The sequence below is a fragment of the Alosa alosa genome, chromosome 18, assembly GCF_017589495.1.
Source record: "Alosa alosa isolate M-15738 ecotype Scorff River chromosome 18, AALO_Geno_1.1, whole genome shotgun sequence".
NCBI classification, from domain to species: domain Eukaryota; kingdom Metazoa; phylum Chordata; class Actinopteri; order Clupeiformes; family Clupeidae; genus Alosa; species Alosa alosa.
This window is the reverse complement of record NC_063206.1, coordinates 1335191-1348215: the sequence shown is the minus strand read 5'-3', so window position 1 is coordinate 1348215 and position 13025 is coordinate 1335191. Positions and strand designations below refer to the sequence as shown.

At 44.6% G+C, this 13025-nt stretch overlaps 1 protein-coding gene across 1 annotated transcript; it reads right to left on the bottom strand.

Moving 5' to 3' along the window:
- Nucleotides 1–1095: 1095 nt before the first annotated feature.
- Nucleotides 1096–12974, bottom strand: yipf3 (Yip1 domain family, member 3). Its single transcript, XM_048269615.1, has 9 exons — nt 12731–12974; nt 11536–11745; nt 10567–10673; nt 10285–10330; nt 8811–8903; nt 6115–6246; nt 4015–4128; nt 3460–3583; nt 1096–2119 (listed from the first exon to the last, which is right to left on the bottom strand). The coding sequence occupies exons 1-9, from the start codon at nt 12800–12802 to the stop codon at nt 1989–1991; spliced, it is 1029 nt and encodes a 342-aa protein (XP_048125572.1). The 5' UTR covers nt 12803–12974; the 3' UTR covers nt 1096–1988.
- Between the last annotated feature and the right edge of the window lie 51 nt (nt 12975–13025).

Genomic DNA, 13025 nt, shown 5'->3' with positions numbered 1-13025 from the left:
GCTCACCTATCTGCGCTATCAAATGAATGAGCAGAACCTGCACACCCAATAGGCCTACCTCTATTCATTTAAAGCAAGACCAAAGAGTTTTTTGTACCTAAAAATAATGTTTTCAAAATTATTTCCGTGGTTCATCAACTCGTAACAGGGTGAACGGCACTTCTGCATTCGCTTCGCGGCCCTCTATTCGGCTATAACCGCACTATGAAAGTTTGCCAGATCGGGTGGCGGATCTGTAGTTCGATGGACTACAAAATTGACTTGCTTCTGATGTCGCAATACGCAATAAGTTCTATTACAAGGTAAATCAGCAATCATTTATTTTTTGATTTCATTATTACATGTTCTCCATTTCCTCATCTCTGTACAATAGACCCTATAAATAAGTAAGTAAATAAAATGCTCACGACAGCAGAACCGAGAGGGCATGCCCCCAGTCTATCTGGAAAAAAAACAGTCTTCCACATTAAAACATTAACATGAGAATAGATCATAACATGAGAATAGATCATAACATGAGAATACAGGTCAGCGTGTGAGATTGCCCTCCGCTGTAGCCCTGTGTGAGCAGATGGCACCTTTCAACCATTAGAACAACAGACACATTATTATCCATACTGAACCAGGCCAGAGACACATTATCATCCATACTGAACCAGGCCAAAGACACATTAGGAAATATGCTCAATGAAACACAAAGGCGTACTACACATGTAACATCATGGTGCAAAGCAACATAAAGCATGTTGGATATCTGGATGGTGCAAAGCAACATAAAGCATGTTGGATATCTGGATGGTGCAAAGCAACATAAAGCATGTTGGGATATCTGGATGGTGCAAAGCAACATAAAGCATGTTGGGATATCTGGATGGTGTCTGATCACTGCAGATAGACAGTCAGACAGTCAGCTCTGCTTCTGCTTCTTAAGTCATCCATTCAGAGGGGAGGAGGAGGTAGGAGAGAAAAGACAAGAGAGAGGAGGAGGGAGAGAAAAGGAGAGAGAGGAGGAGGGAGAAAAGAAAAAAAAAGAGGAAGAAAGGGGGAGAAAAGGAGAGAGAGGAGGAGGAAAGGAGAGAGAGGGGGAGAAAAGGAGAGAGAGGAGGAGGAAAGGAGAGAGAGGGGGAGGAAAGGAGAGAGAGGGGGAGGAAAGGAGAGAGAGGGGGAGAAAAGGAGAGAGAGGGGGAGGAAAGGAGAGAGAGGAGGAGGAAAGGAAACAATGCATACAAACAAATAACGCGTCTCTCTGAATGCCTTAGGTCTGGTATCCTCATAGCCCCCAACACACACAAGACACCTTACTTAATCTTAATCCTCATAGCCCCCAACACACACAAGACACCTTACTTAATCTTAATCCTCATAGCCCCCAACACACACAAGACATCTTACTTCATCTTAATGAAGTACAATTATAAAATGGATCCCCCACTCCATGCGTAGCAAACGTTTAGACAAGGAATGCATGTGCTCTTGAGTCCAGGATGTCCACTCTGAGAGGAATTGTATGGATTCTGGCCTGTGGCCTTTGTGATGTTATGTATGCGAGGGATTCTGGCCTGTGGCCTTTGTGATGTTATGTGTGTGAGAGATTCTGGCCTGTGGTGTTTGTGATGTTATGTATGCGAGGGTATTGTTAGTATTAATACAGCAGACACCAAATAAGATGCGTTTCCCAGGGCGGGGGGGGCGTAGTGTTTGGGTTGGATCTCTGGTTCAATGGTGGTGAGGTCCTGTAGGGGAGGCTCTGTGTAAAAGCATCCTGAGCCCGAGGCGTAACGCAGGACTACAGCAAGCCCCAGTCACTTCAGTTCCGTTTGCATGAGACGGTGAGCAACGCAGCACATGAATCATAATGGGCAGCATCTCAAAGCACTCCTGGAGCCAGACGCAAGTGTCACAGAGAGGGAGCATCTTTATATGACCCCCAATCCCTCTGGTGTGTGTGTATGTGTGTGTGTCGCGTGCGTGTGCATGTGTATGCAAGGTCACTGAGTGTGCATTGCACCAGCAGCTATGCCCTTGACGGTGGCGTTCATCACCGTGACGATGTCAGGCAGATCTCTGGCCACCCTCTGGATGGGCGGGAAGTTGGGTCCTTCCAACGTGTCCAGGATACCTGGGGAGGACGGCACACAGACATACATGGATCACGATAACTCACACACCATGATAATCACACACTCACACTCACACTCACACACACACACACTCACACACACACTCACACACACACACACACACACTCACACACACACTCACGATAATTACTCACACACTCTCTCTCACACACACCATGATAATCACACACACATGCACAATGGTAATTACACAGCTATTTAAAAAAAACAAATCTCAAAGGGGTGCCACACACACTGCAGACACACACACACACACACACACACACACACAGCAATTAAGACCTGCATAAAATGAACTGAAAGCCTGGTGCTCGTTTATGAAAGGTCTCACTAATGGGTCTCACTAATGTGTTCCGACTAGTGTTCCGACTAGTCTACACAATCATCACCAATCTGCTCAAGTGGGGAATTCAGAGCTCTACATTTGACTGATTACATACTGAACACAACATGTTGTGTTCATGTAGATGGGTCACATCTCCACAAACACAACATCTACATGAACACAGCATTTACACCACGAACACAGCATCTACACAAACACAACATCTACATGAACCCAGCATGTGGCCCATCTACACGAACACAACATGTGGCCCATCTACACGAACACAGCATCTACACGAACACAACATCTACACAAACACAACATCTACACAAACACAACATCTACACAAACACAACATCTACACAAACACAACATATGGCCCATCTACACGAACACAACATCTACACGAACACAACATTGACACGAATACAGCATCTCCACCACGAACACAGCATCTACACGAACACAGCATCTACACAAACACAACATCTACATGAACCCAGCATGTGGCCCATCTACACGAACACAACATGTGGCCCATCTACACGAACACAACATCTACACGAACACAGCAGCAGCATCTAGACCTATTTTATTCAGTCTATAATCTAGACCAAGGGCCAGAGGTACTCAGAGCTTCAAACCATGTTTAGATCCAGAGGTATCTACACCAGGACCAACCTGAAATACCTACAGCATCTACAACTGGATCCTCATCAACCTGGACATACAACTGGACCGCCTACACCTGAAAAGCATCCAGACCAGGGATTTTCAATCAGTGATCTGCTGCCTCCTAGTGGTCTGTGGAGGCATTGCTGTTGGTCCCAGACCATGTACTAAATAATGTACTTTTTTCCCCTATAGGAAATATAGTTATATAGTATAGAAATATAGTTCTCATAACACTATGTCTTATTCAGTGGTGTCCCTCAGGGTGCTGGTCCCTGGGCTGACGTGGATCTGGACGCCCCGGGCTCCCCCGCTCACCCTCTACGATGTTGTGGTAGGCGAAGTGCAGGTAGAGCAGGAAGAGCATGTGGAGGGCAGCCAGGGATCCGCACAGGATGAGGCGTGGGGTGTGGCCCACCGTGCGAGAGATCAACACCGCCACCTGCAGGGAGGGAGGACACAGCACACACTTTTTGCTTTGGAGATCTGCTTTTTATATAACAATGACGATCATTAGTAATGATATTACTGTAATTTATGAATCTATCTATTTATGTTTATCTATGCATACCCATCAAAGTTACCACAGACACAGAATCAACACTGCCACTAAAACAGATTGTAGATGGTCTAAGGCCAAACACAAAGGCCACTGACCCACCGCCAGGCCCGATTCTAAAGTTTTCAGTACATTTACATGGAGTGCTTTAGGCTTCTTTTTTAGTTATACTCTTAGCTCTCTGAAGCAAATCTAACCCAGTGCTAGAGGACCCTTCCTGCTTACCTAACCCTGAGGAAGAGGCCTAACCCTGAGGAAGAGGCCTAAGGGAAATCACAATAAAAGAGTGTGTGTGTGTGTTGTGCCCTACTCACCATGCGCAGCGTGGACAGTCCTCCGATGATGAGCCAGAGGAGGTAGAACAGGGAGTGGAAGTGGACGCTGTAGGTGACGAACAGGACCACACAGTGGCTGAAGAGTCCGTAGCCCTGAGGACGCAAAACTGGACAGTCAGAGACATCGCAGCCCTGAGGACGCAAAACTGGACAGTCAGAGACATCATAGCCCTGAGGACGCAAAACTGGACTGCTAATGCCACAGCTCATGTAGTGTAATGGAATCCTGCAGAAAGAGAGAGAGAAAGAGAGAGAGAGACACACTCACCAGTAGACAGAGAGAGAGAGGGAGAGAGAGAGAGACACTCACCAGTAGAGAGAGAAACATCAAATGTTGTGTAAAAATAAATAACAAACAAACTGATTACTTTCCTCAAACAAAAGGAGTGAGGCAGGGCTGTTGCCTGAGTCCTACATTATTTAACATTTATATCAATGAATTAGCTAATAAAATTCAAAATTCATCCTCGCCTGGTCTCAATCTTTTGGGAAAAGAAATCAAATGCCTGCTTTACGCAGATGATCTTCTCCTGCTATTGTCAATGGCACAGGGACTACAAGAGAGCCTTTCTCTTTTGAACGAATATAGCATAACTTGGGCCCTTCCCATCAATATGGAAAAAACAAAAATAATGACTTTCCAGAGAAAACATTCGAACATAAAGTAAATATAATTTTACCATTGGCGGAAAACAACTAGAACAAGTAAGAAAATACAACTACTTAGGACTGACCATTTCTTCATCAGGGCAATTTGATAACGCAATCAAAGACCTATCCTAAAAAAGCACATAAAACATACTACATGTTAAGAAAATCTCTATTTCAATATAATCCTTCCATCAAATTATGGAAAAAGATCTTTGATTTCTTAGTAAAGCCAATATTACTATACAGGAGCGAAATTTGGGGCATAACATTTTGAAACATGGGACAAAAGCCAAACCGAATTATTACATTTGGAATTCTGTAAAATATTCTAGGTTTAAACAGATGTGCACCTAATCTAGGCTGCAGAGCTGAGCTTGGAAGATTTCCCCTCCTTGTAGACATACAAAAAAAGAGCAACCAAATTCTGGCATCATCTTCAGACTAGCAATTCAGAGCAATATCACCACACTGCTGCCCAGCTGAGGAGTGAACACCCAGAGAGTGACCCCTTAAACTTCATAATACAAAAACACGACCTGAAAAACTGCAGCTCAAGTATTGCTTTAATAGCAAAAGAAGTAGAGAACACAGCAAAACAAAACTACATTAACACATGGAAATGCAAAATCGAACAAGTAAATAAGCTACACTGCTACAGAACTATTCGAATTGATTACAAATTGGCACCATATTTAAATGAAATTAAAAACCATCGTCATAGAAAACTCCTGTCAAAGTATCGACTGAGTGATCATTCCCTTGCAATAGAAAAGGGTAGACACCGCCAAACCTGGATAGCTCGTGAAGATCGAATATGTAAATTCTGTAATACTGGAGTAGTAGAGGACGAATGCCACTTCCTCACAGAATGTCCCAATTATCAACACTTAAGAGCTATATTCTACCCACAAATTGAAATCACTTGTCCCGGCTTTATGACTGCCACCAATGAACAAAACTACAATTCCTCCTGGGAGAAATAGATAAATGTGCCCACTTAGCCTACCAATATTTACAGTCCTGCCACATTTTAAGAGAAAACTTCACATAGAAAAAGTGCATACAGTATATAGTTTTTGTTAAATAGTTTTATATAGACTATTGCATAAGTTTCCTTTAAATTTAGATTTAAGAATACATGTTTAAGTTTTCTTTAAACATGGATTTAGTTACTATTTTTTTTTAAACATAAGTTTTCTTTCTTTTAGTTTAGATAAGTTTCCTTTCTTTGACCCCCCTTAAAACAAATATTGTATATGTTTGTATTGTCATGTTACTGCTTTGGCAACACTATTTTCTGAGTCATGCCAATAAAGCACATTTGAATTTGAATTTGAGAGAGAGAGAGAGAGAGAGAGAGAGAGAGAGAGAGAGAGAGAGAGAGAGAGAGAGAGAGAGAGAGAGAGAGAGAGGCAGACACACACTCACCAGTAGAGAGAGCATCTGCAGCATGGTGATCTGGGCGTTGCACAGGTAGGCCAGGAAGTAGATGAATGCCGACACGCCGAGCCAGTAGCCGAAGCAGGTGCCAATGGCTGTGCCCATGAGGGTGCCCTCTCTCTGGGTCAGGAGCAGACACACACACACACACACACACACGGTCAACAGGAGAACACACAACGCGTAGACATGCTGGCAGAGCTCTCATAAGAAGCCATCACACAGCAGGTATCAGATGCTGGCTGAGTTCTCATAAGAAGCAATCACACAGCAGGTATCAGATGCTGGCTGAGCTTCATAAGAAGCCATCACACAGCAGGTATCAGTGACTGTGCCCAGGAGAGGATCCTCTCGATGCTTCAGAACAAAACCAAGACAGATGGTCACTATGTTTTGAAAAGGAATAACAAAAGAACAGTGCTGTGTCTATGCAGTGACCCCTCCCTTCCCCAGTGCACACAACAGTAAGAGCTAATGGATGCTACAACATTTCAGAGCCACACTGTTGCATTGGCTCATGTACCACTGACACACTGCTAAGCCATCAGGTCATATCTTCTGCAGCCTGTGGTAACTGCACATTAACACCAGTAGAGGGAGCTTTTGCAACAAGGTGATCTGTGTATCAACACAAGCCAACCCAACATAATCATAGTTAAAGAAACTTTACACAACCTAAACATGATAAAGAACCAGCGAAAGTCTCTGGTATGTTGACACTGTATAGAGGATTTACTGTGGATGGCCTTCACCTTCACAACGTGCTGTACTGGGATAACACTAGGAGTATACTACACACAACACTAGTATACTACACATAACACTAGTATACTACACATAACACTAGGAGTATACTACACATAACACTAGGAGTATACTACACATAGTATAGTTGCTGTGTCAGAATGCCATTTTCCCCTCTTGTCAATGTACTTAAGTATGGAACACAACTACACAACACCTAGACAAACACCTGAGCACTGATAGGCCTACACAAGCTGAAATAGTTTCAAAAAGTGTCCCGTTCTTAGCTTAACTTACCCTACCATAACTTGGAGTTTGCTATTTCTGTTATTTGGATCCAATGAGTGAGACCAAAGTAAGCGTTCAAAATAAAACTTTAGGCTACTGTATGTTTGTTTGCATGTTCTCCTGATAACGTGAGTGGAATGGATTTAATGTGGACGCGAACATAAAAAGACGCAGAGTGGCTACATGATACAGTGCACATTTTGCGGTGAAAATGTTCTGCCTTTTAAAATCAGGTGTAGCCTAATCCGAATCGTAGTTAAAACCATCAATTAGGCAACAGAATTAGTAGGGTACCAGATTTGTTTCATTGTACCAGGCCTACTGTATGTCAGGCTTGGATGAAGCCGGGAAGGATTAAACAGACGGTTTCCACACCGCAGTAATCAACAGTGATAATCATGATATTTGAAATGAAAACGGTAATTGTTATCGTCAACATTTTTATCGCGGTTTACCATTATACCGGTAATCGTTATATCCCTAACTAGGAGTATACTACCCATCACTAGTATACTACACATAACACTAGGAGTATACTACACATAGTATAGTTGCTGTGTCAGAATGCCATTTTCCCCTCTTGTCAATGTACTTAAGTATGGAACACAACTACACAACACCTAGACAAACACCTCCTCAGCAGCACGTCAGGTACTAGGTCAGGTGGTCATCTTCCGTGGTCAGGTAAGTCTGTCACATGATGACCATGTGTGACTGATATTTTCAGTCTGGTGCCAGATATCATGGAAAAACATCTGCAGTATGTAGCACTGCTGCATAAAGGCTAACCAAGGACAGGTGGTCATCTCCTAAACACTGAACACACTCTCATAAAGGCTAACCAAGGACAGGTGGTCATCTCCTAAACACTGAACACACTCTCATAAAGGCTAACCAAGGACAGGTGGTCATCTCCTAAACACTGAACACACTCTCATAAAGGCTAACCAAGGACAGGTGGTCATCTCCTGTGGACCTAAACACTAAACACAGGCTCTTTCAGCATCACTCATCATGTCCAAGTGACAGGTGGGACAGGTGTGACAGGTGTGACTAGTGAGACAGGTGTGACTAGTGAGACAGGTGTGACTACTGTGACTACTGTGACAGATGGGACAAGTGAGACAGGTGGGACAGGTGTGACAGGTGGGACAGGTGGGACAGGTGGGACAGGTGGGACTAATGGGACAGGTGTGACTAGTGAGACAGGTGTGACTAGTGGGACAGGTGGGACTAGTGAGACAGGTGTGACTAATGGGACAGGTGTGACTAGTGGGACAGGTGGGACTAATGGGACAGGTGTGACTAGTGAGACAGGTGGGACTAATGGGACAGGTGTGACTAGTGGGACAGGTGTGACAGGTGGGACAGGTGGGACAGGTGGGACAGGTGTGACTAGTGAGACAGGTGGGACAGGTGGGACAGGTGGGACTAATGGGACAGGTGAGACAGGTGTGACAGGTGGGACTAGTGAGACAGGTGGGACAGGTGGGACTAATGGGACAGGTGTGACAGGTGGGACAGGTGGGACAGGTGTGACTAGTGAGACAGGTGTGACTAATGGGACAGGTGTGACTAATGGGACAGGTGTGACTAATGGGACAGGTGGGACAGGTGGGACAGGTGTGACAGGTGGGACAGGAGGTTCTCACAATGACGGTGCCGGACGTCTTCATGCCGTGCAGCAGGATGGCCACCAGAGTGAAGACCAGCATCATGGGACCGTACAGCTCCCCCGCCACTTTCTGCACACACACACACACACACACACACACCACCACACACCACACACCACACACCAACACACACACACACACGACCGTACAGACACACACACACGCACACACGACCGTACACACACACACACACACACACACACACACACACACACACACACACACACACACACACACAGACACACACAGACACAGACACACACACACACACACACACACCTAACTGACATAGACACACACACACACACACACACACAATACCATACCAGACACACACACACACAATAACACACACACACACACACACACACACACACACACGACCGTACAGACACACACACACACACACACACACACACACACACCGACAGACACACACACACACACACACACACTAACACAGACACACACACACACACACACACACACACACACACACGACCGTACAGACACACACACACACACACACCGACCGTACAGACACACACACACACGACCGTACCGACACACACACACACACACACAACCAGGGTTATCTACATGAGCACCACCACTGCACAGAAAGGAATTACAGTATAGCCTGAGAAACACAAATGATCAGTGTTAATCACACGGTAGCACTGAACAGTAATAATGGTCAGTGTTAATCACACAGAAGAACTGAACAGTAATAATGATCAGTGTTAATCACACGGTAGCACCGAACAGTAATAATGATCAGTGTTAATCACACGGTAGCACAGAACAGTAATAATGATCAGTGTTAATCACACAGTAGGACTGAACAGTAATAATGATCAGTGTTAATCACACAGGTAGGACTGAACAGTAATAATAATCAGTGTTAATCACACAGTAGCACTGAACAGTAATAATGCACTGAACAGTAATAATAAGTGTTAATCACACGGTAGGACTGAACAGTAATAATGATCAGTGTTAATCACACAGTAGGACTGAACAGCAGGATATTACATAATAATGTTTGACAACTACAGGAGTACAACTGCACTGACGATCATAAACATCCCAACAACTACAGCAGTGTTTCCCATACATTGACTTATTTGTGGTGGCCCACCACAATATCAACATTGACTACCACACAATGATTTTCCAGGTTGTACTAAATTGTACTGAAATCTGGTTAGCATCATAACCACGCTGCGCTAATTTGTTAAAAACTGTTGCATTCAAGTTAATTCTACAAACCAACCACCACAAATGGAATTCAATTCTGTGGGAAACACTGTACTGAAAATCATGGACAAATCCTGAACAATGTTATTACATAAAGATATCACATGTTCAGTCACTCTGACTAGATTATAGTTCTAACAGACAATCTTGATACTCCACAACCCAGCAAATAGTCAACACAAACCCTCACCTGAGGGAAGTTGATCATTCGAATAGGAATCAACGACTCAATCAGCCTATGGAGAGCAGAGGAAAGAGTCAGGCCTGGGTTAACATACTAACACATGCAAATGAACATTATATACACACACTACATCACACGTAACAATAACATCATCACTCTTCAACTGCAGATAACAGCAAAGCTTTGGAGTATCTGATTCTGACCCGTCTTATACTACTACTACTCTACTACTACTACCCTGTCACATGACTATGAAGTCATCCCTCCGCATTCACAAACGCATCTCACCTGTTGCGGACTTGAATGGGCTCCACATCAAAGTAGGGTCTGAGGATGTCTATGTTGGCGTACAGGTTGAAGGCCTTGGAGGCCTGGCGCTTCCCTGCTCTCCACACCTGTGTAGAACAACACACACACCAGTGGAGGACTGATCAGCAACACACACGCCAGTGGAGGTGTAGTAACTCTGAGGCTTTCAAGAACTCTCAACTCGTTGGGTTGGTTTTGTCGAGAACAGTAAAAACTGAGAACAGTAAAACCACTCGTTGGGTTGGTTTTGCCGCCTCTCTGAGAACAGTAAAATCACACAGAAACCTCTCCATGACCCTGGCTGGGATTGGAAAAGGGTTCCTCAGGACTGATTCCGCAGAACGCTGGGATTGGAAAAGGGTTCCTCAGGACTGATTCCTCAGAACGCTGGGATTGGAAAATGGTTCTTCAGGACTGATTGCTCAGAACTCACTCAGAACAAGTCAGGTGAGCGCTCTTCAGCAGATACTTCACCTTGTCCCATAAAAAGGCACATCTCTCATTTGGTTTTTGCTTTTGTCTTTTAGGTAGGTTTACCTTGCTAGATTTAAACTAAAACTCCAAAAACTCCAAAAGCACCAAAGAATGCCCATGGCAGTAGAGCACTTTGTATGAAAGTGGCCTGTGTAGTATTTCCACATGCGTATTCCTACTCTCTTGACATCACCATCCTGTACTATATGATGGTCTAAGGGCTTTTTTTCATTCACTCCCTCACTCTCCACCTAAAGCTGGTGTGTGGTGAGCGTTCTGGGCCATAATGGAGGAGGGTGATACACATGGGTGGTGGTTAGGCCTTGATAAAGCACTATATAAATGCAATGTGTTGTTGTTGTTGTTTTAAGGGGGGGCTACTCTCCTATGTTGTTGTTATTGACCAGGCCTATACACCAGGCCTATACACCATTGCATAATATGTTGTTGTTGTTGTTGTTGTTGAGCCCTCACCTCGTCGGCCACCTGTCTCCCCAGCTGCCCCTTGAGCCCCTTCATGCCCAGGAACTCGCCGTCTTCGCCCGCGTCCTCCTCTGTGGCCTCCGCCTCCTGCGCCACCTCCTCCTCCTCCTTCATGCGCTGGTGCATCTCCCCCATGTCCTCAAAGCTGGAGCCTGACGTGTCGTCCATGTTCTCCATGTCGATCACCGCAGAGCCTGTTCCCTATGGAGCAGGCCAGTCAGGTACACATCACTCCATGTCCCACAGCAAAGGAGTTTTGGCGCAGCACCACGTGTGACATAACAGAGGATCAGCACATTTTACATACAACATGTATAAGTATAAGTATATATATACACTCTTTTGATCCCGTGAGGATTGAAACACACACACAGCACACAGTGTACACCCAGTGAGGTGAAGCACACACTAATCCCGGCGCAGTGAGCTGCCTGCATCAACAGCGGCGCTCGGGGAGCAGTGAGGGGTTAGGTGCCTTGCTCAAAGGCACTTCAGCCGTACCTACTGGTCGGGATTCAAACCGGCAACCCTCCGGTTACAGGTCCGAAGTGCTAACCAGTAGGCCACGGCTGCCCAACATGCATCCCCTATCCCACCATAGAAAAACACATCACTTCAGAACGCACGACTGGAAACAACATCATTTGTCAGTTAACACACACCACACAACAAACAGGTATGACTACTCAACAAGCATGGGCACCTACTGGAGCAGAGCGCAATCAGCCGGGCAAACAAGAGGTCAGATCAGAGTAACTGTAATTTGATGATCTTTCCCCATTTAGGAGGGGCTCCTTTGGAACCCGATATGCAAGGTACTTTCAGATGTCTTAATCCAGTTTGAAAATGTGCATCAGTATACATCTTTTGAGTTGTCAGCATATTCTGGCAGTTCTAATCAACTCATCATATGTACGAGTGAGCCATCGTGGACTACACACCAAACTAGAGTAATGTCATCATTTACAAATAGCAAGGCAATTGGATGATACGTCATCGACACAGCATAGCTAGCTAGCCAGCTAGCAACCCTTAGGATTTAGCCTAAGCTGAACACTGAGATTTAACAATGTAAAATGGCATAACAATGTAAAATTGTGGTGTACGATTATACAATGTGCTGAACTGTGCTTCATTACAGACACGATCAAAGCAAGCACAATGAATCATGATAACGTTAGCTTACCTGGATGAGGTTGTCATCAAAACCGCCCCATGGTTCCGTGTTCGTGTTTTTGTTTCCTTCCGACGCCGACATCTTCTCAAACTGTAGACCTCTTTATTTGACAGGTGAATAACTACAATTGATGTATGTTCTAGTCACTGAACAAATAGTTTACCATATTGTAATGAAATTAGCTCGGTGTAACAAGCATTCCGATCTTTCTAGTAAGCATACAAACTGCTCCACCAAAGTACTATGCGTGGCTAGCTGACGTTGAACAGGGAAAGTCTCGCGATAGAAAAACACAACACCGTCT

What these genes read in the sequence shown, in the direction of transcription:
- yipf3 (XM_048269615.1), bottom strand. Translation starts at nt 12,802, where the DNA reads ATGTCGGCGTCGGAAGGAAACAAAAACACGAACACGGAACCATGGGGC. An exon ending in GGAGACAGGTGGCCGACGAG is followed by an intron (nt 10,674 to 11,535) that starts GTGAGGGCTCAA and finishes TGTTCTACACAG; the next exon opens with GTGTGGAGAGCAGGGAAGCG. An exon ending in GACTGTCCACGCTGCGCATG is followed by an intron (nt 3,584 to 4,014) that starts GTGAGTAGGGCA and finishes CCCTCCCTGCAG; the next exon opens with GTGGCGGTGTTGATCTCTCG.